Source organism: Antedon mediterranea, chromosome 7 (genome assembly GCF_964355755.1).
Source record: "Antedon mediterranea chromosome 7, ecAntMedi1.1, whole genome shotgun sequence".
In the NCBI taxonomy this organism is placed as follows: Eukaryota; Metazoa; Echinodermata; class Crinoidea; order Comatulida; family Antedonidae; genus Antedon; species Antedon mediterranea.
In genome coordinates, this window is record NC_092676.1 from 14654389 (window position 1) to 14679255 (window position 24867).

General features: G+C 32.8%; 2 protein-coding genes across 2 annotated transcripts in view; one reads left to right on the plus strand and one right to left on the minus strand.

The window, feature by feature from the left end:
- LOC140053864 (translocation protein SEC63 homolog) overlaps nt 1–9907 on the minus strand; it is a 51219-nt gene extending 41312 nt beyond the window's left edge. The window contains exons 1-4 of the mRNA XM_072098592.1: nt 9693–9907; nt 8433–8535; nt 2420–2534; nt 554–669 (exon numbers count right to left, since the gene is read on the minus strand). Coding sequence (XP_071954693.1) covers nt 554–669; nt 2420–2534; nt 8433–8535; nt 9693–9810 — 452 coding nt within the window. The 5' untranslated portion in view covers nt 9811–9907. The remainder of the gene's footprint in view (nt 1–553; nt 670–2419; nt 2535–8432; nt 8536–9692) is intronic.
- Nucleotides 9908–13161: 3254 nt separating this feature from the next.
- LOC140054878 (uncharacterized) lies at nt 13162–23606 on the plus strand. The gene is made up of 3 exons (XM_072099983.1): nt 13162–13530; nt 20761–20811; nt 22113–23606. Exons 1-3 carry the CDS (start codon nt 13347–13349, stop codon nt 22319–22321), a joined length of 444 nt encoding a protein of 147 aa, XP_071956084.1. The 5' UTR covers nt 13162–13346; the 3' UTR covers nt 22322–23606.
- Nucleotides 23607–24867: the final 1261 nt, after the last annotated feature.

The following is a 24867-nucleotide window of genomic DNA, read 5'->3' on the forward strand; positions in this document are numbered from 1 at the left end:
CACCATGACCAATTCATGTCATGTATAGTAAGATTCTTTATGGACAATAACCACCATGACCATTCAAAACTGTACCATTGTTAGAGCGGTAGGTGTTGGCTTTTTTTTTTAATCAATCTTTAAAATAGGAGATTACATTCCTATGCTCACTTCCTATGTTGATAGGCAAATAACGCAATATCTTTACTTCGCAATTGCTTGGACTGGGAACAGCAGCGATGTCGTCGTGGTACAGAAAACTTTATTCAGGGCTAGGCCTCAGTCTTAGCAGACGAATGCTTAAGTTTTTAAGGAAAAATTATTTTCGCCAGTTTTGTGAATGATTTTTTTTCCGCAAATTGACAACTCCAATCGCAATTTGCGAAAAACATGAATGGCTAGCGTGAGCTTAGTATTGTTACTTCCTATTATAGGTCTTGAATTAGTTGGAAATTCCAGCCTAGGCTGTTTGTAGTATAAGTTAAATATCTTTCTTATTTCCAAATTGATTAGTACAATTTATGAAATGTTACAATTTACTAATGGAAATAAACTTGAAACAAAAATGACGTACGCTTCATAAGCTTTGGCAATTCTCATAAATGTGAGTTCATCTCCACCTTCTTTATCAGGATGGTGTTGTCTACTCAGAATGCGATACTGTTTTCTTATTTCACTATCAGAAGAATCCTGAAATAACAAAAGTAATGTGAAATAAACGATACAGCCTGTTTCTCAATTCTCAGGTGCTTGGGTTTAATTGTTAGTGTTTTAATTTTTATATACGTAAATCGTCTTCTTTAACCTCGCACCATGGGCATTTTAAAAATATAGTTTACCTACAGTACAGCTAAAAACTACTGCAACATTAACCACATTCAAGTTTCATAGCCATGCATGGTACTTCGTGGATACTCGTAAGGCTTCGTAACCTCAATAAACAGTTTCCTAACAAGTACCACATAAACCTACTATATACGAAATGTCGGAATGTTGTTTTTGTAAAACCACTAAACAATCCTACCATGTAAGTAACACAAAATGCTTGCTCCAATACACAACCTCGGCCTACACTGGCCTACTGTAATTGCTACGGAGGTCAATAGTTCATAATTGACCAGAAGTCAAATGGATTGTAGGTGGATTCCATTAACACTTTGACTGCCAAACACGAAGATCTTCGTTTTTGGAAACACAACGCTTGACTGCCAAACACGAAGATCTTCGTTTTTCGCGTTTTTTTACAAAATCCGGTAGATAGGTTAATTATTTGTATATACGGTACTATAAATATGGACACTATATTCGGTCTGGACCGTGAATATTTTACTTTTTGAAAGTAACTAATCTGGTTACGAACGATTGTCAAAATGGTACCTGTCAAAATAACATACACCGCGCATCACAGTAGCGCGTACAGCGATGGTTTGGCGCATTGTGTATCGGTCGCGCGCTAGCTATGCCGCCGAAGCATTACAAAGGTTTATGTGGATTGGCATGTTTGTTTGTTATCTGAATAAAAAATAATGGATGAATTTTCAATATGAAGTCTTTAATTTTATTATTGTATGTATACCCTAATTGTTTTGGTGTTTCACTGTAAGTGGCCGAGTTTCACGCAACAAACTTGTTTAGAAATGGTATGAATATTATCATCAGTTTACTAGCTAGGCTAGCCTAGTAGTACTAGGCTAGGCTATAGCCTAGGCCTAGTCGTGAAACGGTTCCGGACCAACTTTAGGCCAGTTACCTAGGCCTGGTGTCTTTACTATGTGGATTTTGGCGAAACATAATGTAAGATTTATGATTTATAAAATATAATACATTTTTCGATAGTGATAACTTTTTTATAGGCCTACTGGTGCCGTGTAAGTAACTTTTTCGTTGTTTGTTGATCTCACCGGGCGATATTTTCATGATTGTGATGTCTTGCACAAATCGCGACTTTCTTGCGCGAAACTACGAAAAACTCAAAAAGTGCGTTACTTTCATTTTATTATTACGATTTACATATTGCGATTTGAAAATCGTTCTTGGTACCATTGTAAAGCTAAACTCTTTATGATTATTTTAGTCTAAATTACATGTAAATCAGATCACATACATAGTTTCAATCAGCTTTAATAAAAACATCGAATTGGGCTATAAACGCTGGCGGTGGCAGTTTCTAACTGGAAAAACCTCTGGCAGTCAAAGTGTTAATAATGAAGTTTTGTATTTAGAAATAAAATGACTTTCTAAATAACAAGTATTACTGTGTATTTTGTACTTAATACGGTAGCCTGTGTAGTTTGAACTTTGTTGAAATAAATAAAAATAAAAAAATAGAAAAAATCTAGGAAAATCTGAAAAAAAAACCCGCAAATTTCAGGGAACTTGGGACCTCTATATCAACGTACCCTGTGATGCAAAACAAATTATATGGACTAAGACTACTCACCCTATCAAGGCCTAGTATTTCATATGGATCATACTCTTGATGGTCTCGCTCAAGCTGTGATGCTTTGTATGCTAGTAAAATGAAGACACACCATGCCGAAAGAAGTACAATCCACCTGTAAGATGAAATATTTTGCTTATTAAATACAGGAAATCATGGTTATTAATTTTTGGAAAGTTAAAGATTGTTTTAAAGATTCCTACCGGTGTTCGATATTTCAAATTTAGCTTTTAAGATTTGAGGCCATTCAAAATTGACTTTTGACCTCAAATAATGTCTAATTCCTCAGAACTCGTAAACTATAGTATTGAGTTAAATGCATGTTTCTATTAAACGTGAATAGAAAGTAGTACTTTTATGCCATTATTTTTGTGTTTCTAGGATGTATGGTTCTGAGGAATCGGACATTACGGCCATACAGCGTTGGAACACCGGTTCTCATCAGATCACCGAAGTTAAGAAATGTTGGGCTTGGTTGTATTCTGGATGGGAGACCGTCTGGAATTGTGGCGGGTGCTGTATATACCGGAGTAATAATAATACTAATAAAAAAGCCAACCAATGGTCCAGAGTGATGTGGTAACCATAAGAGTTGTTTGATATAGGCTGATAAAGCAGAAGCTTGTCGCCAGATCGGAGGTTACGCTCTGGAACATAAGGCTTAATCAATTCGACAATATAGTTAGGAGCCATTCCATTTAAACACTTATAAACTAATTTTTTATAGACAATGCGGTGCAGAACAGGAAGCCAATGTAATTCTTTAACATTGGCCCCGATAGCCAAGTGTATCGTTTGTTAATCTGTTCCATTATAGTTTATAATTGAGTTCTCGGTTTACATACCGAGATGAAGTAAATATTGTGTTAGTTTTTCCGTTAAGTACTTATTTAATGGACTATTTTGAGCATTCAAATTGTTCTTAATGAAAAAGTATACTTTGTTACGGTTTTCTACATTTTTTATACTATTTTTTATCCTTAACACCTAATTATCTTCCTTGATAAAATATATTCGATCAAGTAATTATTATTTCTATTTAGATTCAATAAACATGCCCGTTATGTACATTTTATTGGTATTAAGCAAAAAGCGTTCAGGGCCGTGGGGTCAAATCCCGCGTACGTGTTTTTTGCTGAATGCAGGATACCTACAAAAACCAACACGCATCTAATAGTGTCAAACAGACGTTTCCATTTATATTTTTTTATTAAATAATTCAGCGAAATCAGATATACAGTTTAATTTCAATTTTAGTTTGCAGTGCTTATATCAGTTTACATCGTATTTGGGATTGTCAACATTAGACCACCTGAGTCTGCTAATTTCCAGTTTATTGATCAGTATAGTATTGTAATTATAGAATGTTATTTTTATTATTGATAATAAATGTAAGATTTTCAGTTTTATGATATTTGTGATCATCTGGGATGTTTTGAATGGATTTAAAATATGATTTATGGGTTTAGTGTACAGCCTGGGTCAATTATTTGAATAACTTAGGTCTGATTTACCGGCATATAATATAATGGTGTTGTCAAAGGTGATGAATATTAAGTAAATGATGATGATAATGCAACAATAATAGGTACACAGTAAATACATAGTCTGCAGTAGTTTCAATGTCAACGATTTTGTTGTTTTTTAAGCATCACAAATGGTAAGAAAAGAAAAATGTATTAATCTGAATGATTTTCCTTTATTATTTATAATATACTGTATACTATACTCTTTTATAACTTCATATAATATATACCATCTGGTTTCTATTTTTCTGAAAAATTCAGTTAAAGATGTATTGTCCCTTGAAACACAAAAAATGAAAAAAAAATATTCTAAATATAAATTGGCCATATCAAAGTAATATTAAAGTTATTCACTTTAAGTCAAAAATTTGAGGCAAAAACAACAAGTTTACGTAATTAACAGGTAAATTAATTTGATTAAATTTCATTTGAAAAATCGTCACGAGCGAAAGTAAACAAAGATTTCAAACCACGAGTATGCATTATGCATGATGCTAATTAGGATTGTTTACAAATCGTCACGGTTGAGAAGGTGTTTTCACACAGATCGCGAGGAAGTTTTATGATTATGCATACAGAGTAGCCATACAAGCGTGTTGCATTATGAGATATGTTTTGCTCGATTGATGTGAATGAGGTGATATTAAATTTGTTAATAAAAAAGTTTAAGTATGGTGCACCACTCAAATTCAATATACAAAGTCTTCTCTGTTCAAATGCTGTCCTTCAAAAACAAAATACAGTATATAAATCTTGGGTGCAATCCCCTACTCCCTTAAGTGCACACGAGCCAGGTTTATAAATTGGACCTCCAGTTTTAAGTTCTTCTGACCTTTTCTACCAGCAAATATTAGCTTCTTATAGGCCATAGGGTGAAGCCCAAAAACGTCTAGAAGTTTGCAGACCTGCAGTTGTAGCAATGATTATATATTAAAAGTTAGACCAATCGGCAGTTGACAAAACGCGAGCAATTTGTAAAAATAAGCGGAAGTTACCTAATTGTTCGTGAGCAAGGGGCAGTGAATCGTCGCGTTCCATTGCCCTCTATTCTGCAACTTGGCGGTAATCCGCGTTAACACGAATCAACTCGCATTTTAAACCCACTTCAGCATGCTGATAAGCGTCAGTAGATAAATCATCAAACTATGTACTGTTCAGTAATAGTAGAGTACTTAACATCACGGCTGTTTACCCTTTACCTGTCCTATTGTCTGTTAATGCTATAATTCAAGGTAAAAGGGAATCAAAGGAAGGAAACTTGATTTATATTTCATATCACTTCTCCCAAAAAAATAATTTAAAAAAGTAGTCTTGTAATGATTGTATGTTTATTCATATGTATATTATAATGTTATTTAAAATTTATAATCGATAAGAAAAAGTTATGTTGCACCAAATAATCCAGAAATTTTCAAAATAAATAAATATGTTTTTTTTAAAAATAAACAGAAAGGATGCAATACCTATTATCTGCTTGAACTTGTTTCTTCTGTATAAGTGTATACATTCAGATTAAATAAATGTGAATAAATGAATACAACAATTACTAAGATACTAATTAATTGAGAGCGTGTGGCGCAGGGTGTTGAACGAGGTTTGAATCCAACTCTCACCGCATTGCTTGTATCCTTAGGCAAGATACTTTACTTACGTTTGCCTCCCTCCACCTAGGTGTATAAATGGGTACCTGGTTAGATCAAGACACAACTTTGTGCTGATTACTAGCTGCATTATGGGAGTATGTTTCCATACGTGTTTGATCCAAAAAATGACTGGGGTAATAATGTTAAGCGCTTAGAGCTTGCTTGTAGAGTGCTATATAAGAATGAACTATTATTATTATTATAAATAAGATGATTATTTATTGTTTACTGTACCTCTACCATAACAGTATAGTCAATTAACAATTCTATCCCTTAAACTATATTTATTAATAGCATTTTATTATTATTTACTATTAATATAATAATTTAATACAATAATAATCTAAATAGACTGTAATATGAAAGATTCATATACTCAAAGAAAATGATGGTGAATGACATCAATCATGAAGATGCCAAAAGAAAGGTGGCAGAATATCTTAGACTTTAATCCAAGACATCGTTTCAGCTTTATTGACTACTGATATACTGCATTATCAATGGTCATACAGTACATTTATTATTTTATCTATTTCTTTATTATCAAATATGGTAATAAAATGTTATATGTCAACTACATACTCATAGTGCACTTATTTTTAAATTGATAACCATATTTTTTTAATTAATTTTTTTATTTGATACGGATCCAAACTTGCCAATTACAGGATGAATAAACTATATAACAATTTATCGTGCTTATAAACTAAGTCTCATTTTGGGCTTAGGGAGTGGTAAGCTGAAAGATTATGAGTTACAACCCTGGCATTTGGGATTGGAAGGCAAGCGTTAACCATTAAGCTTCAGCTCCACTACAAATAAATATATTTAAGTTTTTTATAAATGCTAATGGCAACATTAGTGTACACTCTCATATTAACATCATGGTAGAGGTGCAGCTGGTGTATACAGTACACAGGAACTTTCCAGTAATGGTTTTCTGTTGTCTTTTTTATCTTCACAGTTTATCTGTAAAATACATTAATATTTCATATGTAGTTAAAGGTTGTACTGTAACTATATTAGGACAAATTTATATAATGTCTACATTACATACTACCATTGAAGTTAAGAATACCCAACAAGTACTTCCTAGTGAATTAAACATAAACAAATAATTAATTTACAACAGGCCTACTAATAGTATACTATACTAATGACCATTTGAATTCATAAACCTACTGTACCTGTAGGTCCATTTGGGTTTTCCTATGTAATACAAAACACAAATAAAATAGTTGTTCATACAAGCAACAATTAAATAGGTAGGTATTATTTGTAGAATTCATATTTATTTTGATAATGTAAATGTTATCAATTATTTAACAAGGGTATTTAACTTTATATTAAATATGTATTTAAATATGTAATAAATACCGTATGAGGTCATTTTAACTGCATTATACTAATTTTTATGTAAATTTTGACTGTGGTAGGTAATTCTGAATTAACATTTTTCTAAAAATAGAATTTAAAAAACAAAGCATAAAGTCAATAGCATAAAAATACCGTTTGAAGTAGATAAATGGTCTACGGTAGGCTATTATTTATAATAGGGCCTATTCCAGACTAGCAGTTAAGAAGTAGTGGTTGGTAGTCCTAAATTATTTTGTTATTCTATGTACAGTTAATAATATATAGCCTAGCTTCATAAACAAATGAATAATGATATAAATAATCGTTTCAATACAATGAGAAATCATACTAATTATAGTAGTACTGCTTACATGTCAAAAGCATCATAAACATACCAGTTTTAGTTTGTTCCATAGTATCACCGATCCACCAAACATACAGTAATGGGTAGGGTGGGTATATGCTTCAACTCCAACATTGTTGTCTTGTCTAGCTAGACCGGCCATGTGTGTGCGTGACTCGTGAGAGAGAGAGGTCATAGACAATCTCACTGACAATAGTTTCCTTTCCTCAAAATATGTGTACACAATTACATTATGTAACCTACGGCTAACTTCTTTAAAATTTACTAAATTTTACAATGAAAATAACATTTTATATCACCGAATTTGCTGGCAGACTAGACATATTGCTGCATGCTGCGGTGGTGGTATGTAGCCCCACGTTTTTTTTAGTCGTCTTCTCCATGTTGAACAACACGCTTATGAATTATATTCTTAAAGTTGATTATAAAATAATTTCAATATATAAAAATTAGTTACAAAAATATTATGATTTTTGCAAATAATTATATAAATATTTAAAATGGTAATTTGGGTGATATTTTTTACAAAAAAATATATTTATTGAACAAGCCAAAAAATGTCGTCGCAAACTGAATGAAAACAATTTTCAAATTAGAGTGTTTAAACGTTATTTTCTCTCAGTTGCGTTTTGAAGGTCTAACTTTTTTTAGATTTCAATTATTATTAAAAGAATTATGGGGTTGATTCATTGTACATCACCTTTAAATCTACAGAATGAAATGTTAGAAATTTCACCGTATGACTGATAAATATATTTTATAATAATTATAATAATATAATCATAATTATATAAGTATAACATCACACTACTGCCTTGAAAACTAGGCAGAAGCAGGTTGCCATTTATATAATAGGTAGGCCTAGTCTAGCTAGGCCTTACCTTAAAGCCTTAGGCCTAGCCAACAAGGTGTCGATGTACAATTGTGCGGTGAGGCATTTATGTTTGGCGTATAAAACGCACCCTTAATTTAGAGGTCAAATTTGCGTGTCAAAAGTGAGACTTATAGTACACTGTAATATACGGTATACAGCAATTAAATTTGTCAGGAATTGTTCTATTTTTTGGGTGATCAATAGCAAATGGCATGTCTTTCAATTTTAGAATATCATTAAAAAAACTTACTTGAATGTAGATAATACAGATTTTTTGGGTGCAACTGCCACTAATGCTTTCTTTTTTCTATTACATTCTTCACACTGGCAAGTATATAGTTTACCTTCATTAACTAGAAAAGAAACCATTTAAATAGGCAAATATCTATATAAATGCATGCTTAATTTCAAGACACATTGTTTTAACCATAGTCAATAGAAATTCCCATAAATTGACTATGTGTAAAGTATGTATCTCTCATGTATATATAAATCCAAGGCAAATGACTGTAGGTATTTGTGGCTGATCTCAATGGAGATACAAAATAAAATAAGCATAAAAGCGAAATCAAAGTAAAAGAGCCAGAAAAATTAGCATAGCATACAGTATTGCCGAATCTTTATATCTCATTTACATACTTTTGAATCTTTATACAGTATTGCATTAATAATTTACGTACGGTATTGCCGAATCTTTATATCTCATTTACATACTATCAAATTTTATACAGTGGATATTGCATTAATAATTTACGTACATTATTGCCGAATCCTTATATCTAAATATATTTAAAAATCTGAATGGTATAAAATGATGTAGGATATTAAATAATAAATTACTGTCATGTTATTGTAAATAAATTAAAAATTAACAAATAAAAAAAATATAAATTTGTAATAATTGGCTTATTATATATTAGGCCTATATTAATATACAATATTTATTAAACATTTATCATTTAGAACAGATAAAATAAGTAATCATCGATTCGGCATTCGTTTAAAAGAATGTATCACAATCAATCTGTAAAAAAAGAGAATAAATCAAAGTGCACATGGCGTTCCACACAGATTACCATTATTAAACTTCAACCGTAATCCACTATAACTAGACCTCTTAGGAAAGAAAAACTGTCCAAACATACGTCCTAACTAAGTAAAGAAAACCTGTCCAAACAACGACAAACAAAAAGATATGCACGTATGCAGATGGGCCAATACTAGCGTTATTGTATGCAAGAAAACAACGACAATCAAAGCGCACACAGCATCCCATACAAATTACTGTTAGTGAACTAACGGCCGCTTTGGTTGGCAGCCGCTTCGACCGTAATCCGCTATAACTAGCCTAGGCCTAGGTTAGGCCATAGGCATCATATTCATAGGCTAGGCCTACTACTAGTAGTAGTAGCCTAGCTAGCTAGGCCTATTACACATAGGAGGCTAGGCGGTGCTAGGCCTAGGCTAGAGGCCTAGCTAGGCTATGAGAATTACCGGCTAGGCTACATACTTTCTTTTTTACTGTGAGGAAGTAACCAATATGTTATCGGGATCAAAAACAAAGCATAAAAAGAGACTAGAAAATATAACGATGTTCCCCCTGACTCATCATATTCAAATTGTGCCATATTGAGTTCTTTCAGAGAGTGGATTCGCCTTTCGTCAGCATGCAATCAACAACAACAATCAGCATCAAGCCGACCACCCCCAAAAGAACATCAGAATCAGAATGAGCTCTCCACCAACAACAGCAGTAATGTTTTCCATGCGGTAGGGCGCCGCCTACGTCAGGATGTCTATTACTTTTTGTGACGGTCACAATTATAATTTAAGCCTGGACGATCGCGACCAGAAGGGTTTTCATGATAATAAATGTTATAACATGTTAACATTTTAAGTGCTATTTAGATATTTAAATATTCGTTTTATGCAATTTATTTAGCAAAAAACTGCAGAATAGACAGTTCGCGTCAACTACCTGGTCGCGTTTTTGTGTCACGAAAGAATAGGCCTAGTTCAATAATATTTCAATATTGAAATTGTTTCTGGAAGAAAAAATAAATTCTTATTGAATTTAACATTTATCATATTAATTACATGTATCTTATAGTAATTGATGTAAATTATTTACATCATACAAACATTATTTTATTCACCGGTCGTAGATCAAGACAAAATACTAATATCTTAAATGCCTCCCTCAGTGAGGGTCATGTCCCAACTATGTGGAAGAATGCTATTGTTATTTCGGTTCCCAAAGAAAATGGTTGTACTATAGGGTTCACAAATTTCGACCAATCTCGCTTACATGTATCCTAGCTAAGGTAGCTGAGGGCTTCATTAAAAATTACTCTTAGCAGATATCGAGGAAAATATTGATAACAACCAATAGGCCCGTTGCCGTAAACACTTTTCAACAAGCCATAATTTGGTTGATCTACTATACTAATTGTGTTCTATGAAGGTAGTAACATTCCCAAATATGTTGGTCAGTTAGTTTTAACTGACTTTAGTAAAGCATTCGATTGTGTTGACCACACAATATAGCAGTTTCTAAATTTTCTTGGCTGTAGACCTGAAATTGTACCGTGGATATTAGCTTTTTGTCAAACAGAACCCAACAAGTACGCTATATAAATTCACATTATCAATGAGTGTTAATCTAACATGTGGCGTCCCTCAAGGCACGCTCCTTGGGCCTATGATCTAACTTAACCCAACTAAATGTAAAATTATGTATTTTAACTTTCAAAGAAATTAATATGAGCATATGATTGGTAATGATACAATTGAAATCGTTACTGAAACTAAGTTACTAGGTCTATGAATACAAGTTAACCTAGTCAAATGGGATCGTAATAAATGTTAATGAAATTATATCCAACCAGCAGACGCCTGCATATATTGTGTAGATTAAGAAAGTTCAATATTATATCTTATTTTATAATATGATCTTGTAGATGTATTTAAGATAAGACTAAGTGTTGAATATGCTGTCCCAGTATGGCATTCTAGTCTCACTAAGAAACAAAGTGATATGATAGAATCCAAAAAAGGGCTTGCAGAATAATACTGTGTAATGATTATGTTATGGCCAAGCACTCAATGACCTTTCTCTAGACAATTCATGTTTTTATTTATTTTATTTTATGTTGTGAATGATGAAAGGTTAAATATCAACTTGGCTATTGCCTCGTTGATATATAACCTTTCATCATTCACCTCATGCCATTATTTTGTACCATCACACTCATAAACATACATTATTTGTATAATGGCCATTATGACACCTATTTACTAGAGTATAGAGTGTATCTTGATATAGGCATATTGAAGTCTCTTCACCTTTTGTTCATTGGCTCAATAAATGTATTGGTAACCAAATAGTCTGCACGTGTTCGTGGACAGTCATCTGTTTGCAAATTCACTGTAAAGTGTACAGATTGCCAGACCGATATCTATTATTATTTGGATGAAAGATGTTTTAATACGTGGCTGCAGATCAGGAGATTCAGCATGATCTGGGAAGGGAGCGCAACCAAAACATACAGGAGCATCGGCCAGCAGTTCATATCGACAACTGCAGAAGCAACAGGCTCTGACCCAATTTGTACATATTGCGGTAATAAAGGACATGGTGCGAACAACGATGCGCAGGCAGTTATGCCCTGCCTATGGTAAAACCTGCTCCAAATGTGGCATTAAACATCATATTAAATCAGTGTGTCGATCTTCGTCAAGGAATGGTGATGCTGACAGTACGACCACAGCGTTGTGTGCAAACATTGCATGCAGATATGGTCGTTGCTCGGCCTCTTGCTCTTGACCATCACATGATGACTTGAATGACACTTGGATTCAAAAGAAAGCAGTACCGCAATCAATCACGTAAGCTTGTACAAGCCTTGCCAGATGACTATCTGGGGTACTGGGGTATAACCTCTCACAAAGTACTAAAAAATTATAGCCTTGGTCATGGCTGATACTGGTTGTCACAGGTTGCTTGGCTGGTATTGATATTTTACGTCGGCTACAGATGAAAGTAACTCAAATGAAAGCTGCAAATAATGGCGGAATCACAATACTTGGCGCCGCCATCCTTCGATATAATGTGATAGATATTCATTCATATTTACTTGCCGCATCCGACATGGCAGAGCACTTTAGAAGATCGTGAAATGGCACTTCGGAATCGCCACATGCATTCTGCCAAGTAGGCTACTGAACGCAATTCACACTCGCCGTCTTCCACCCTTAATTGTGAGTGATTTGGTACGTCGGATCCAAAACCAAACTGGTCCACATCCAACTAAATGGGACAAGACAGGAACACTCGTGGAAGTACGCCAATTCGACCAATATATGGCAAGGGTTGATGGTTCTGGTAGGATCACGTTGCGTAACAGACATTTCCTTCGAAAGTAGGCCTACATACCTGTATATTAACTGGAACTCAAACGTAACATATCTGAAGACCTTCGTGTCCTCCTTGATGACCTAAAGAATGGGGGGAGGTAGAGAATAACATATTCATATTCATTAATGGCCATATTATGACACCTATTTACTAGAGTATAGAGTGTATCTTGATCTATTGAATTTAGAGTCTCTTCACCTTTTTTTCATTGGCTACAATACGGGCTACAATAGTAGGCCTTTGCTCAATAAATGTTGGTAACCAAATAGTCTGATAAATGACATTTATTTAATTTTGATATTAAATATTTTTGAACACACGGCCGGCCTTCGGTTTATTACACCTCTCTGGTTTTACTATACAGTACTATCTTTGTTTAATTTAGATCGTTCGTTTGTGAAAGTACGTTGTTTGTTTGTTGTGAAAGTAGCCTACGTTGTTGGTTTTACTTTTGTATTTTTGGCGGCGATTGCCTTCCATAGACTAACTACTAAAACACGTCATCACTACCTTGCTAAAAATAAAACACCAAAAAATACCACATCATCACACCGAGTATAGTATAGGAGGCGTCCGTGTGCAATACTTCCCGTGTCGTCGTCGTACACACTTCCTACCTTGACCTATCACCACCTAAATAAGGCTAGGCCGGCCTACTACTAACTATAATATTGAAGTTGGGAATGGAAATAGGCTACTGTTAGGCCTAGTGCTTATAATTAATTTGAACTCAATAAAGTTTCCAAAATGAAGTCTTCAATGGTTATTGTAGGCGGCCTAATATGTTGTATTGCTTCAGTTTTGATTTTACTGCCAACGACGTCGGCAGTGCCAGCAACAACAGTTGACACAATGGCGGAGGGGCCGACTACAAATTCAAGTAGTAGTATGCCTACAGATTCCAACAATAGTACTACGGACATTAATGGCAGTAAGTTAACTATTCTGTAAAAATACTGTTTTCACTGTATGACACAAAATAGACACAATTCATCACTGTAAACAATGTAAACATTTACTTCATGTCGCAGGATGGCATAATAATATAATAATTTTTTTGGGGGGTTATATTTTAACGACACGTCATATTTGTGCATTGTGGCGGATTAACCCCTTGTTATTGTCAGGATCTTTTTTTTTTTTGGTTTTCCACACTTGTCGGATAACCCCTTGTTATTTTCAGGATTTTTTTTCCTATATTTGTTTGCAGTGTATCTCTAATAATGCTCGTCAACATAAGAATAGATTGTATAACTTTGTCAGATGTGCAAGAAACTTTGTTTAAACGTTAGAATCGAGCAGTGTAAGTTAAGCGCGATTATTTTATGAAATTTTATGGTTGATCATAATTCTGAACAAAAATTAATTTTTCAATTAAACTTTACAAAAGTGTATTTCATGTCATGTGTGCACTGATTCTGTAACTCGATTATCAATCAATCAATCTTTATTTTCCATCATAACAAACATAAAATACAAACTAGATTTAATTCGTCACTATGACGAATTATAGGTTATATGCATTGATTTAAATAAAGATAATTGATTGATTTAAGATATATTGATTGTTTGATTTTCTCAGAATCGTTAGTTATTTATAATATATGATAGGATCTTGCTAACGCAAATACAATAGCCGGTATCATAATCCGATCAAAGATCTTTCTGCGTATATAATGTCATAAACCACATTTGTGTTTTTATTTAGATTTCATTATAAATCATGTGTATAATCTATACACTAAGAAATACAATTGAACAACCAATACGGATAATAAAAAAAATTATTTCGTTTGGTTTCCCAAGGTGAGACTCGACCTCTGTACTTGAATGCTATACACACGAGCAAAGACCACCGAGCCATACACAACTGACTAAAAGTTATGGAAAGATTCCTCCGTGTATTTACTATGCAGTAACCACTTTGGTGCAGATAGATTATTACATACCGCAATGAATTATAATGTTTTACTATGATGACATCTTTAAAAATTTAAAAAAATGATGCACTGTCAAACTATATACTTTTAACTTTAATATATGAACTTCTTAAGGAAGAAAGTTAATGTTAAGTTTGTTATTTTGGCCTAAGAAAATGTTATAATTTATTTGATTGTCGAAATTAATTTTGTTAAATTTAATATGCCATTAATGATGACTTAATCAACTTTTGTTCTTCTAATTTCATAATAAATCATACATATGATACATACACTTCAAGAAAATAAAATAAAAAATACTTGTTCCCGAGCATTCTAACGATATATAGTAATTTTAAAATTTAGCATATTTTCACCATTTTGTTAACTTACACGTGCGTGGCCTGTCACTTTTGACGTGCTCGTATAACGCTGTTTCGCGTTGAAAAGTGAATAAAATATGATATTATTAAAGAAAGGTTATACAACAGTAATCGGACAAAAACAGTGCGCATTAACGTTTGACGCGCACTCATGGCAATTTTTTAAACGCTTAAAATTGCCTGAAACGTACTCTAATTTCATCGAAAATAAATTCTGACAATTTTCAACATTTTAAGCGCGCGTACGCATGCGTTATATGCACTACGCACGTAATTGTATTGCCATATGATGAAATATGACCTGAAATTTATGAGTACCAAATTTTGTTTAAAAGTGATTCATGCTTGTGAAGATATGATTACAAACGTGATTTCGTTAAATCGCGCGTAGACCGCGTAATGTTTGATTGCGCACCCTGAAAACATAACCACATCGATTCCTGGCCATAAGGAATATACTCTTAATTGACTTAGATAGATGAAACTGATATCAAGATAATTCACGGACAAAATAGTGCTAAGGAAAGAATAAATAAATAAATAAATAAAGATTTTGACAGAATCAAGAGGTTATATGCATGATAATGCATAACCTAATTAAGATGGAGGACGTACAACTAAGGCAGAGCCTGAAAAAGCGTTGTACTACCTTTACAATAAAAACACTAACAATAACATACACATACAAATATTGAAGGCCAATAAATATATATAAGAATACATATAAATTCACAATTTTCACATTCTAGGACATCTGCATAGTGTCATTCCACACAAATAGTCCAGTCAATCTATGACAAAAAAGGGCGTAACCCAAAACAAATTGCAATAGTTTCCAAACCTTTTTTATTTGATTCTATAAGCATCTGGGAAGATCATTTCCAAAATCTACCAAAATCGGTTCAGTGGAACATACTTTTTAAGGGGTTTTAAGGTCATAGGGGTCAAATTACACATTTTTCTATTTTGAAAACTACTAGGCGTAGCATGTTAATTTTGGTGTCAAACTATTCAGAAGACCCATATTTATATGTACTCTAATGAAACCTTTTCACCAAAAATTGCAGGAAAGCATGTTTTTGACCTTTGACCTATTTTATTGTATATTTTCGTATATTCGTATCTTAGTAACCAGTGGGCGTAGATGAGCGTTATTTGCGTCAAACTACTCAGAAGTTCAATGTTTATATTAGTTCTAATGGAAAAGATTCGTGTAAAATGACCGGAAGTCATTATTTTGACCTTTGACACATATTTATTATTTTAGATTTCTCAGTAAATACATTTTTTATATCTCAGTAACCACTAAGCACAACTTTGTCAATTTTGTGTCAAAAGATTCAGAAGACTCATATTTATATTCACTATAATGAAAAAGTTTTTAAAAAAATTGATAGAAACTATGTTTTTGACCTTTGACCTATTATACCAGTATATTTGTTTATATTTACTCTAATGAAAACAAATGCAAATGTACAAAATAACCGAAAATCATTATTTTGACCGTTAACATTTTCTAATCGTGTCATCAATAAATCTTGAGTCTTGAGTATAACATTTTAAATTTGACCAAATAATAAGTGCGGCGATCTGACAGACGTTGGGCTGGAATATCAACTGATCTTGCCATAGAACAGTGTCTTATGCGTAGCATAAAAACAAGAGGAGGTCCAACAAGAGGGCGAGGATTAACAGAAATTCAACGACTTGTCTGGGTCATTTCAACTCCAGTCTGCGCCAAGATCAATCATTCAATGCAAGAGTTCACTAACGTTTCGTATACTACCAGTGAACAACATAAAGAAACAACATATGCAAGAAAGATGAAGGACCTCAGTGATGTACAAGACATATCAAGGTATCTGACACAGCGAAATCCATTCAATACAGACAGTACAAAATTACTGACAAACATTGCAACTGGAGTGACGGCACATACCAATGTAGACTGTGACAATGCCAAGCATGTATTTCAACAAATTGTGCAATCAATGACAAACCAAAAGGTCGCCGACTACACATTTCTGAAAAAGAGCCAATCCATTACAATGAACTCTAAAAGCGCATTGAAGATAAAAGATGATGTGGCCAATGTAGATCCTTTACTTCTATTTCAACGACTTGTAACTGCCGGCACAAGATGCGATAATGTATCAGATATATTTAAATTGTTTGAATCACCAGATATGATGAGGTCTGCAAATAAAGCTAGTTTAGCTGATAGTTTGTGGTCAACAGCAATCGAAGTTGCTCCAGAACCTCCTGATCAAATTCAGTACGTCTTAGATGGAGGAGCACTACTTCATAAAATTCCATGGACAAGAGGGGCTTCATGGGGTGACAAATATGTTTCTCACAAATATGGAAAACCCATTGTTGGTTTTGATGGGTACGATAACTCACTAAGTACAAAAGACTGTACACATACAAGGAGAAGTGGTAGTGGTGGTGTAGCTGTACACTTTGACCAATCTATGACCTTACAAACCAAAAAAGAAGAATTTCTGTCACGTTCAAAACAAACAAAGATTCATTAAGATTTTGGGAAATAGTCTTGAAAAAGAAGGTTGTACTGTTCACCACGCAAAAGCTGACGCTGACTATCTTGTGTCGAAGATGGCTCTGTAATGTGCAGAACAAATAGGCACGGTTGTCATCGCAGATGATACAGATATCCTGGTCCTCCTTATCCACCATGGTGGTCACACCAAACATAATGTATGGTTCAAGCCAAACCAAAGGAACGAAACTAAAAATGTGCAACGATGTTGGAACATTGCGGCAACAAGACTTGACCTTGGCAGCGATGTTTGTAAATATATCCTATTTTGTCACGCGTTCCTTGGATGTGACACGACATCGCGATTTTTTGGTATTGGGAAAATCAGACAGGAGGTAATTGCAGCGGGTAATAACGCCATTTTGTCTTTGTATGGTAGCAGCGATAATGAAAACCTAGATGAATTGAGGTTTCGTAAATTTCATGAAAAGACTACATGCAGTACTAAAGCAGTTCATCCACGTTCTTTAGCCCCAACGGCATCAGCGGCAAAGTATCATAGTCTAAGGGTGTACCAACAAGTTCAAGTTTGGCTTTGAAATGAAGAAAATGTACCTCCAGATAAAATTATGGATGGAAGATCAGCCAAGGCAGGATGATACCATATTTGACGGACAACCCCCCAGCACCACAATCGCTCCTACAAATCATAAGATGCAAATGCAAAACAGGCTGCTATAATATGAAATGCAGCTGTAGGAACAATGGATTAGATTGCTCCATGGCATGCATGTGTCGAGGTGTATGCGCAAACATTTCCCTAGATGATAATGAAGATACCGATTCTGAAGATTCAACAATGGGTTTGTAAAATCAGACGATTGGTAAATATTCTCAACCAGGCCTATTTGGATATTTTTCAGTTTTGTGTGTTTTTAGAGTAAATATAAACAGAATAATGAATAGTTAAATGTTTTCTTGGGTGCTGATCTATGAAGAAATATAGCACCAATATATTGCCCCAATTACTAAACGTTTTCTGGATAGATATCAAAGGTCAAAATGATTACTTTCGCATTGACTATATACACAGACATTTTTTATTAGAGTGGATATCCTTCTGAGTTGTTTGACACAAAAAATGCTCATCTAAACCCATAGTTCACAAAGATACAAATATATAAATATAATAGTTGAAAGCTTTCGGTCATTTTCTGTAAAACTAGTTTCATTAGAGTAAATAAATAAGGTTCTTCTGAATTGTTTAACACAAAAGTTACGCTTATTGGTCACCGAGATACAAAAAATATATTTAGTGAGATATGAAATAAAGAATATATGTTAACGGTCAAAGCGATGAATTCCGGTCATAACACACTTTTTCATTAGAGTGAATATAAACATAGACCTTTTGAATATTTTGACACAAAAAATGCTCATCTACTCCCATTGGTTACAAAGATATGAATATACCAATATAATAGGTCAAAGGTCAAAAGAGTAGTTTCCGGTCATTTTTTTGTAAAAAGTTTTATTAGAGTGAATATAAATAAGGGTCTTCTGAATTGATTAACACAAAAATTACGAAGTTACGCCTATTGGTCACCGAGATACAAAAAATTTAATTAGTGAAATAATATAAAATAATGAATATATGTCAAAGGTCAAAATGATGTCGTCTGGTCATAATACAAAACGTTTTCATTAGAGTGAATATAAACATAGACCTTTTGAATATTTTGACACAAAAAATGCTCATCTACGCCCATTGGTTACAAAGATATGAATATACCAATATAATAGGTCAAAGGTCAAAAGAGTAGTTTCCGGTCATTTTTTTGTAAAAAGTTGTATTAGAGTGAATATAAATAAGGGTCTTCTGAATTGATTAACACAAAAATTACGAAGTTACGCCTATTGGTCACCGAGATACAAAAAATTTAATTAGTGAAATAATATAAAATAATGAATATATGTCAAAGGTCAAAATAATGTCGTCTGGTCATAATACACAAAACGTTTTCATTAGAGTGAATGTAAACATAGACCTTCTGGGTATTTTGACACCAAAAACGCTTGTTTACGCCCAGTGGTTACCGAGATATGAATATGCCAAAATAATAGGTCAAAGGTCAAAAACATGGATTCCGGTCATTTGTGATAAAAAACTTTCATTAGAGTGAATATAAATATGGGTCTTCTGAATTGTTTGACACCAAAATTACCAAGTTCGGCCAAGCGGTTACTGAGATATACAAATATATAATTTGAACCTTATGACCTCTTGACCCCTTAAAAAAGTATGTTCCACTGAACCGATTTTGGTAGATTTTGGAAATGTTTCTTCCAGGAACATATAGAATCAAATAAAAAAGGTTCGGAAACTATTGCAATTTGTTTTGGGTCTATCGGTAGATTGACTGGACTAAAAAGACAGTTGACATTATACAAATGGTAACAACAGATTACTATAAAATTCAACTATTTCGACTTTGCAAGGTGTGACGTGACCATAGGCCCAGTTTACGATCAAACATTTTGTTTAAAAAAATAAAATCTTCCAGCATTTTGTATGGACCGCTACTAGCTATGCTGTAATTTTTATGTCATTAGTGATTGTCCTTCATAAAAGGAGTTATGAGGCCTAATTCTAAAAGGTGGCCAGGTCTAAAAACGAGTAAGGGCGATGTAGTAATGGAATGGTGACTGCAAAACTAATCAAACATATTGCGGACAACTTTACTGAAATCTGATTGGTCTATAACTGACTTGCCTCTGAATCTGATGATGTTTTTTGTCAACCTCCCATGTATTAAAGTTGAAGGCCTTTTTGTTCTACTGTATGTACAGTACCATTGCTTCAATCGATAATAGCATTTTTGTTGTTTTAACCATATTTAATGAGGGTGATCCATCCAGCTATTGCTGATCATTAGGGACCTTCAGAGGTTCACAAGACAAACATATACACAAGATGCTCTACATAAACAAAGTCTTATTACAAGTCTTTGGGAGTGGAGTAATTTGGTCCTTAGAAAAAATCCTGACATGTGACGGGACTTGAACCCAGGACCCTTGGAGTGGTAGCCAAGCATCAACAACAACAACAACAACAACAACAACTCCACTCCATTATTTTCGCCTATAGTATAAATTAATAAGTTCAACTGACTGTTCGATTTTTAGAATGTGATGAGGTCCGGACTAAAAAAAATCAGGATGTGTTATTAAAGAAAGAACAGAAAAGAATTTTAGACTTTCGTTTTGCGCAAGATTCGATTTTGGGAGATTGATGTTTTAATTTAACAAATTGTTTGATTGTTACAATTGGAACCTTATGATGATCTTTTTTTTTTCAGATACCACAATTGTTATGACAACAGAGGTGGGAGATACCTCAACTGTAACACGTATGTAACTTCAAAATTGTTTTACTTTGTAACAGTTCTCACAAGGAGTTGATAATTAGTTTAGTTTTTTAGTTTGAGTTTTTAATTAGATACAGTATATCTCTTTAAAAATGTACTATCATCGCAGTACGAGTATTGCACTCAAATCATCGCGGCTGAAGTACAAAATAGTTGCCACTGTTGGATTTCTAAGGTAATGGCCTTAGATAAAATATTTTCCGTACATTGCGTACTATTGCACACCATGTGCCCCACAATCGTCCAATCAAATGACAGGAATTTATTTATGTGTTACATAATAATATTCATTATTAAAGTAATAGATACCTTTTTTTACCCAATCTCCAAATTCCTTGAAAAAAAAAATTCTGTTCATTACATCAAGAGATATAAATAGACTTTTATGTGAAGTTGTGCATCTGACTTTTTATGGTTTTAGGTTTGTGCAATGCTTAAAGACGTATTGTCCCCCTGAAAAAATAATTCTTACAAATTTTTTTTGAAATATTTTATTTTAATGTACCATAATAGTTATCCACCTTGACCAAAAATTAGATCGGAAAAAAAATGTATTGGCCTGAAGAAAATGTAATTTAAAGCAAAAAATGGTCAAATTGGCTGCCTGTTGAATTTAACCATTTATTTTGTCATTTTGTAAGTGAAAACATTTTTTTCTTCATTTTTTTTTCTATGGAAGTGATTAACTTTATTAAAACTACAAAATAACACATTCAAAGTCTGATTTAATTAATCTTCATTTTTCATGTTTCTGGGGGACAATACATCTTTAACTTAAATAATTCAAGATTGAATTTTGTTTGCAATGAGATTTGACAATGTATACTTCCTGTATCATAAAAATGGCATGCTATTAATAAGTTAATAGTGACAAATTAAAAATGTGAAAAATTTTACTCAGGTTTCAGGCAATTTCAAAATTAGACAAATTGTTTGTGTCTTGTTTGACCCACAAACAATAATTATATAGCATATTTCGAGACAAGAATTTTTCCTAGTAGAATGAAGATGGCCAGAGTTGTTCCAATTTTTAAATCAGGTGATAAAAAGACATCAGTAATTATAGACCAATCTCCATACTGCCTACCACTTCCAAAATATTGGAAAAAATTGTATAATTACAGTATATCACAAAATGTGACATCTTTAATAATGCGCAATTAGGCTTTCAGAAAAAATAGTTCCACTTTTATGGCTGTTATAGTAGAATGAATAATCAAAGCGCTTGGTGAGCAAAAAACCACAATAGTTTTTATTATGTGTCATTTCTCTTTTTTAAACAGCAAAATCCACTTCGTCAGCAGCAAAAGTAACCACACAGAAGGAAACTACACGTTCACCAAGTAAAGCACCACCTGGTGATAGTGGTAGTAGCTTTGATGCAGGTAGTTTTATTGGAGGTATTGTTCTTTGCGGGGGTGTTATTGCAATCCTTTTTTTTGGATACAAGTTTTACAAGGCAAGGACAGATAAAAACTACCACACTCTCTAAACTTAATGTTTATTTTAGAAATAATACTAAAGGCTAAAGAAATTACTTAATTTGTTCTGCTTTGGGTGGTTATTTGTTACTAAATCAAATTTAGTGCTGAAATTAAATTAAATGGACATTAACACATTTTATAAGCACTGCTGTACACTAATTTAAATGTTAACTTTGTTATTACAACAGTACTTTTTAAATAATATAATAAATATCTATATAATAATATAGCAGAATAGTTTCTGCATTATCATTGGACATACAGTATAGTCTTTCTTTCTATTAAAAATGAATAGATCCTTTCAAATACTATTCTTGATTCTAGTAAAAAGTTTGTAAGTTTATTGTGGCAGTCTAAAAGCCAAAAGTTTAAAATATTGTTTCTTTTCAATTGCTGAATGCATGTGCATTGGATATCATGTTGTTTGATTTTTTGTTTTTAAGTTGATAAACAAATAACCATTGATAATAGCAATAATTTAAAGTTGGCTAATTTGTTTAGGAATGGGCCATATATTGCATTTACTGTAAATTACATTTGTGCTATTTTCTTTTCATTATTTACATATTATAATACCTTTGTCTTATTAATTAATTTGGGTAAAGTGTAATGTATCAGGTTGATTTTTTTCCCATTGATGAATTTTTGCTGAATAACTTAAAAAAACAGCTTTATTTTAGTTTATTATTGATAAACGTTTCTAATGCAATTATCTTGTGTAGATAAGTAAGATATTAGTGTATGATATTCGTGGGTAATCAGATATTAGTTTGCATTACCCTATCAACTGCGACAACATTGGAAGCAGAAGCAGAATGACCATAAAAATAAGTTATGAAATGCACTAAAATTCATTTATGTACATTTGAGGCATTTTTCCTTATTAGGAATAAAAGTTTCAGCGGTCAATTTTACACAAGAAAAATACTCTTTGTATTAGAAATTGTTACCTGGTTAGCATTTAATTGAAAATCAGTAAAATTCCTACAGTAACTTCAATTAGCAAATTGCAATTTTATGGTATAGACCAACTGAAAAGTTGGTAATCGTTGTTGCAGAATTCTTTTTTTACTGTAGTAGTTTATTATCCTCCATATATTAAAGGAAATCCTGGTGATTTATATCAAGGATGATTTACATGTTTTACAATTCAATTATCTCATGTGTAAAATGCATACTGTACCTTATAAGATTCTTAAAACATTCCAACAAAAAATTATTAGAAATAAAATTAATATAAAATATTAAAACTTATTACCAATAAAAAAAATCTTAACAGTTAATAATAAATTTATACTTAAGAAAAAATTGTTTAAAGTGATTTTGTATAGTACTGTATGTTGTTTATGGAAAAAGTTTGAAATTTTTTGTGACAAGTGTCAATTGGGGAATTTCCCCAAGTCTCTAGTTATTGTCTTTAAAAAAAAATTTTTTGACCACCATTCGACATTTCGATTTTTGTATTGTAAATAGGGAGGTCACACTATCCTCCAGACAACGTACGCCTGTTACACACTGTAATTCTGACTCTGAAGTCAATAAAGCAGTCATTTTGAAATTGCTATTATATTATAATAAAAACCGTTTAAAGAGTTGTTTTCAGAGTCGCTAACCGATATTATGCACATACTAACCTCAAATTTATTTGTAAATAGGATTAATATAAATGTTATAACGAAGTATTTATAGACGAATATTCCGAAAAAAATTCTATACAAATGATAGCCAATGATAATTTTTATATTCATTGTAATGGAAGTTTTTGTCATAGGCCTAAACCTATCATAAGTTATCATAAATTAAGAAAATACGGATTTTCATTTGTTAAAAATCGCAAAAATGCTATCTCGTCGTAGTATAGAACGCTAAATCATTCATTAAATGAAAGCCAATGATAATGTTTATATTCATTGCAATGGGGCTTTTGTCATAAACCTACCATAAGTCATAACTTCAGAAAATGCTGATTTTCATTCATCTATATATCAATTTACGTAAGCGCAAAATTTGGTAAATCGCGCGTTACTTCTAGAATGTTTACTATATGGTATATACAATTGGTTTGTACTATCGGTACTGTTTTTAACCACCTGGTGTAGCCCTGTTTACTAATAAACTTAAGTTAGATAGGTTCAACAGTTTTCCCCAAATAAGAGTGTTTTCGATCGTGGTATACACTGTCTAATGGATGTCCATCTTGAAAAATACCCGCACACAATAATACGAGGATTTGAATTTACATACAGTATCTCCTACTACGATAATTGTTTTTAATAACTGAAAACTGGTTGAACAGCTCAAGTTGGAGTTGTTTTCTTAGATTATACTATAGACTACTTTCTTAGATTATATCTAAGACTATTTTGATAGATTTAATAATATACGTTTATACAAATGTATTGATTTGCGATGAATGAAACATTCCAATCTTTCAGTCTCTCCCAGTATAATTATTTGGTTTAACACAAGTAGCTAAATGTATTGGCCCTTGGAGGATAAACTTAAAACCCTTAGATTTAGTATTGCAATACTTTGACAATACTGTAAATACGTA

What these genes read in the sequence shown, in the direction of transcription:
- LOC140054878 (XM_072099983.1), top strand. Translation starts at nt 13,347, where the DNA reads ATGAAGTCTTCAATGGTTATTGTAGGCGGCCTAATATGTTGTATTGCT. An exon ending in TACTACGGACATTAATGGCA is followed by an intron (nt 13,531 to 20,760) that starts GTAAGTTAACTA and finishes TTTTTTTTTCAG; the next exon opens with ATACCACAATTGTTATGACA. An exon ending in AGATACCTCAACTGTAACAC is followed by an intron (nt 20,812 to 22,112) that starts GTATGTAACTTC and finishes TTTTTTAAACAG; the next exon opens with CAAAATCCACTTCGTCAGCA.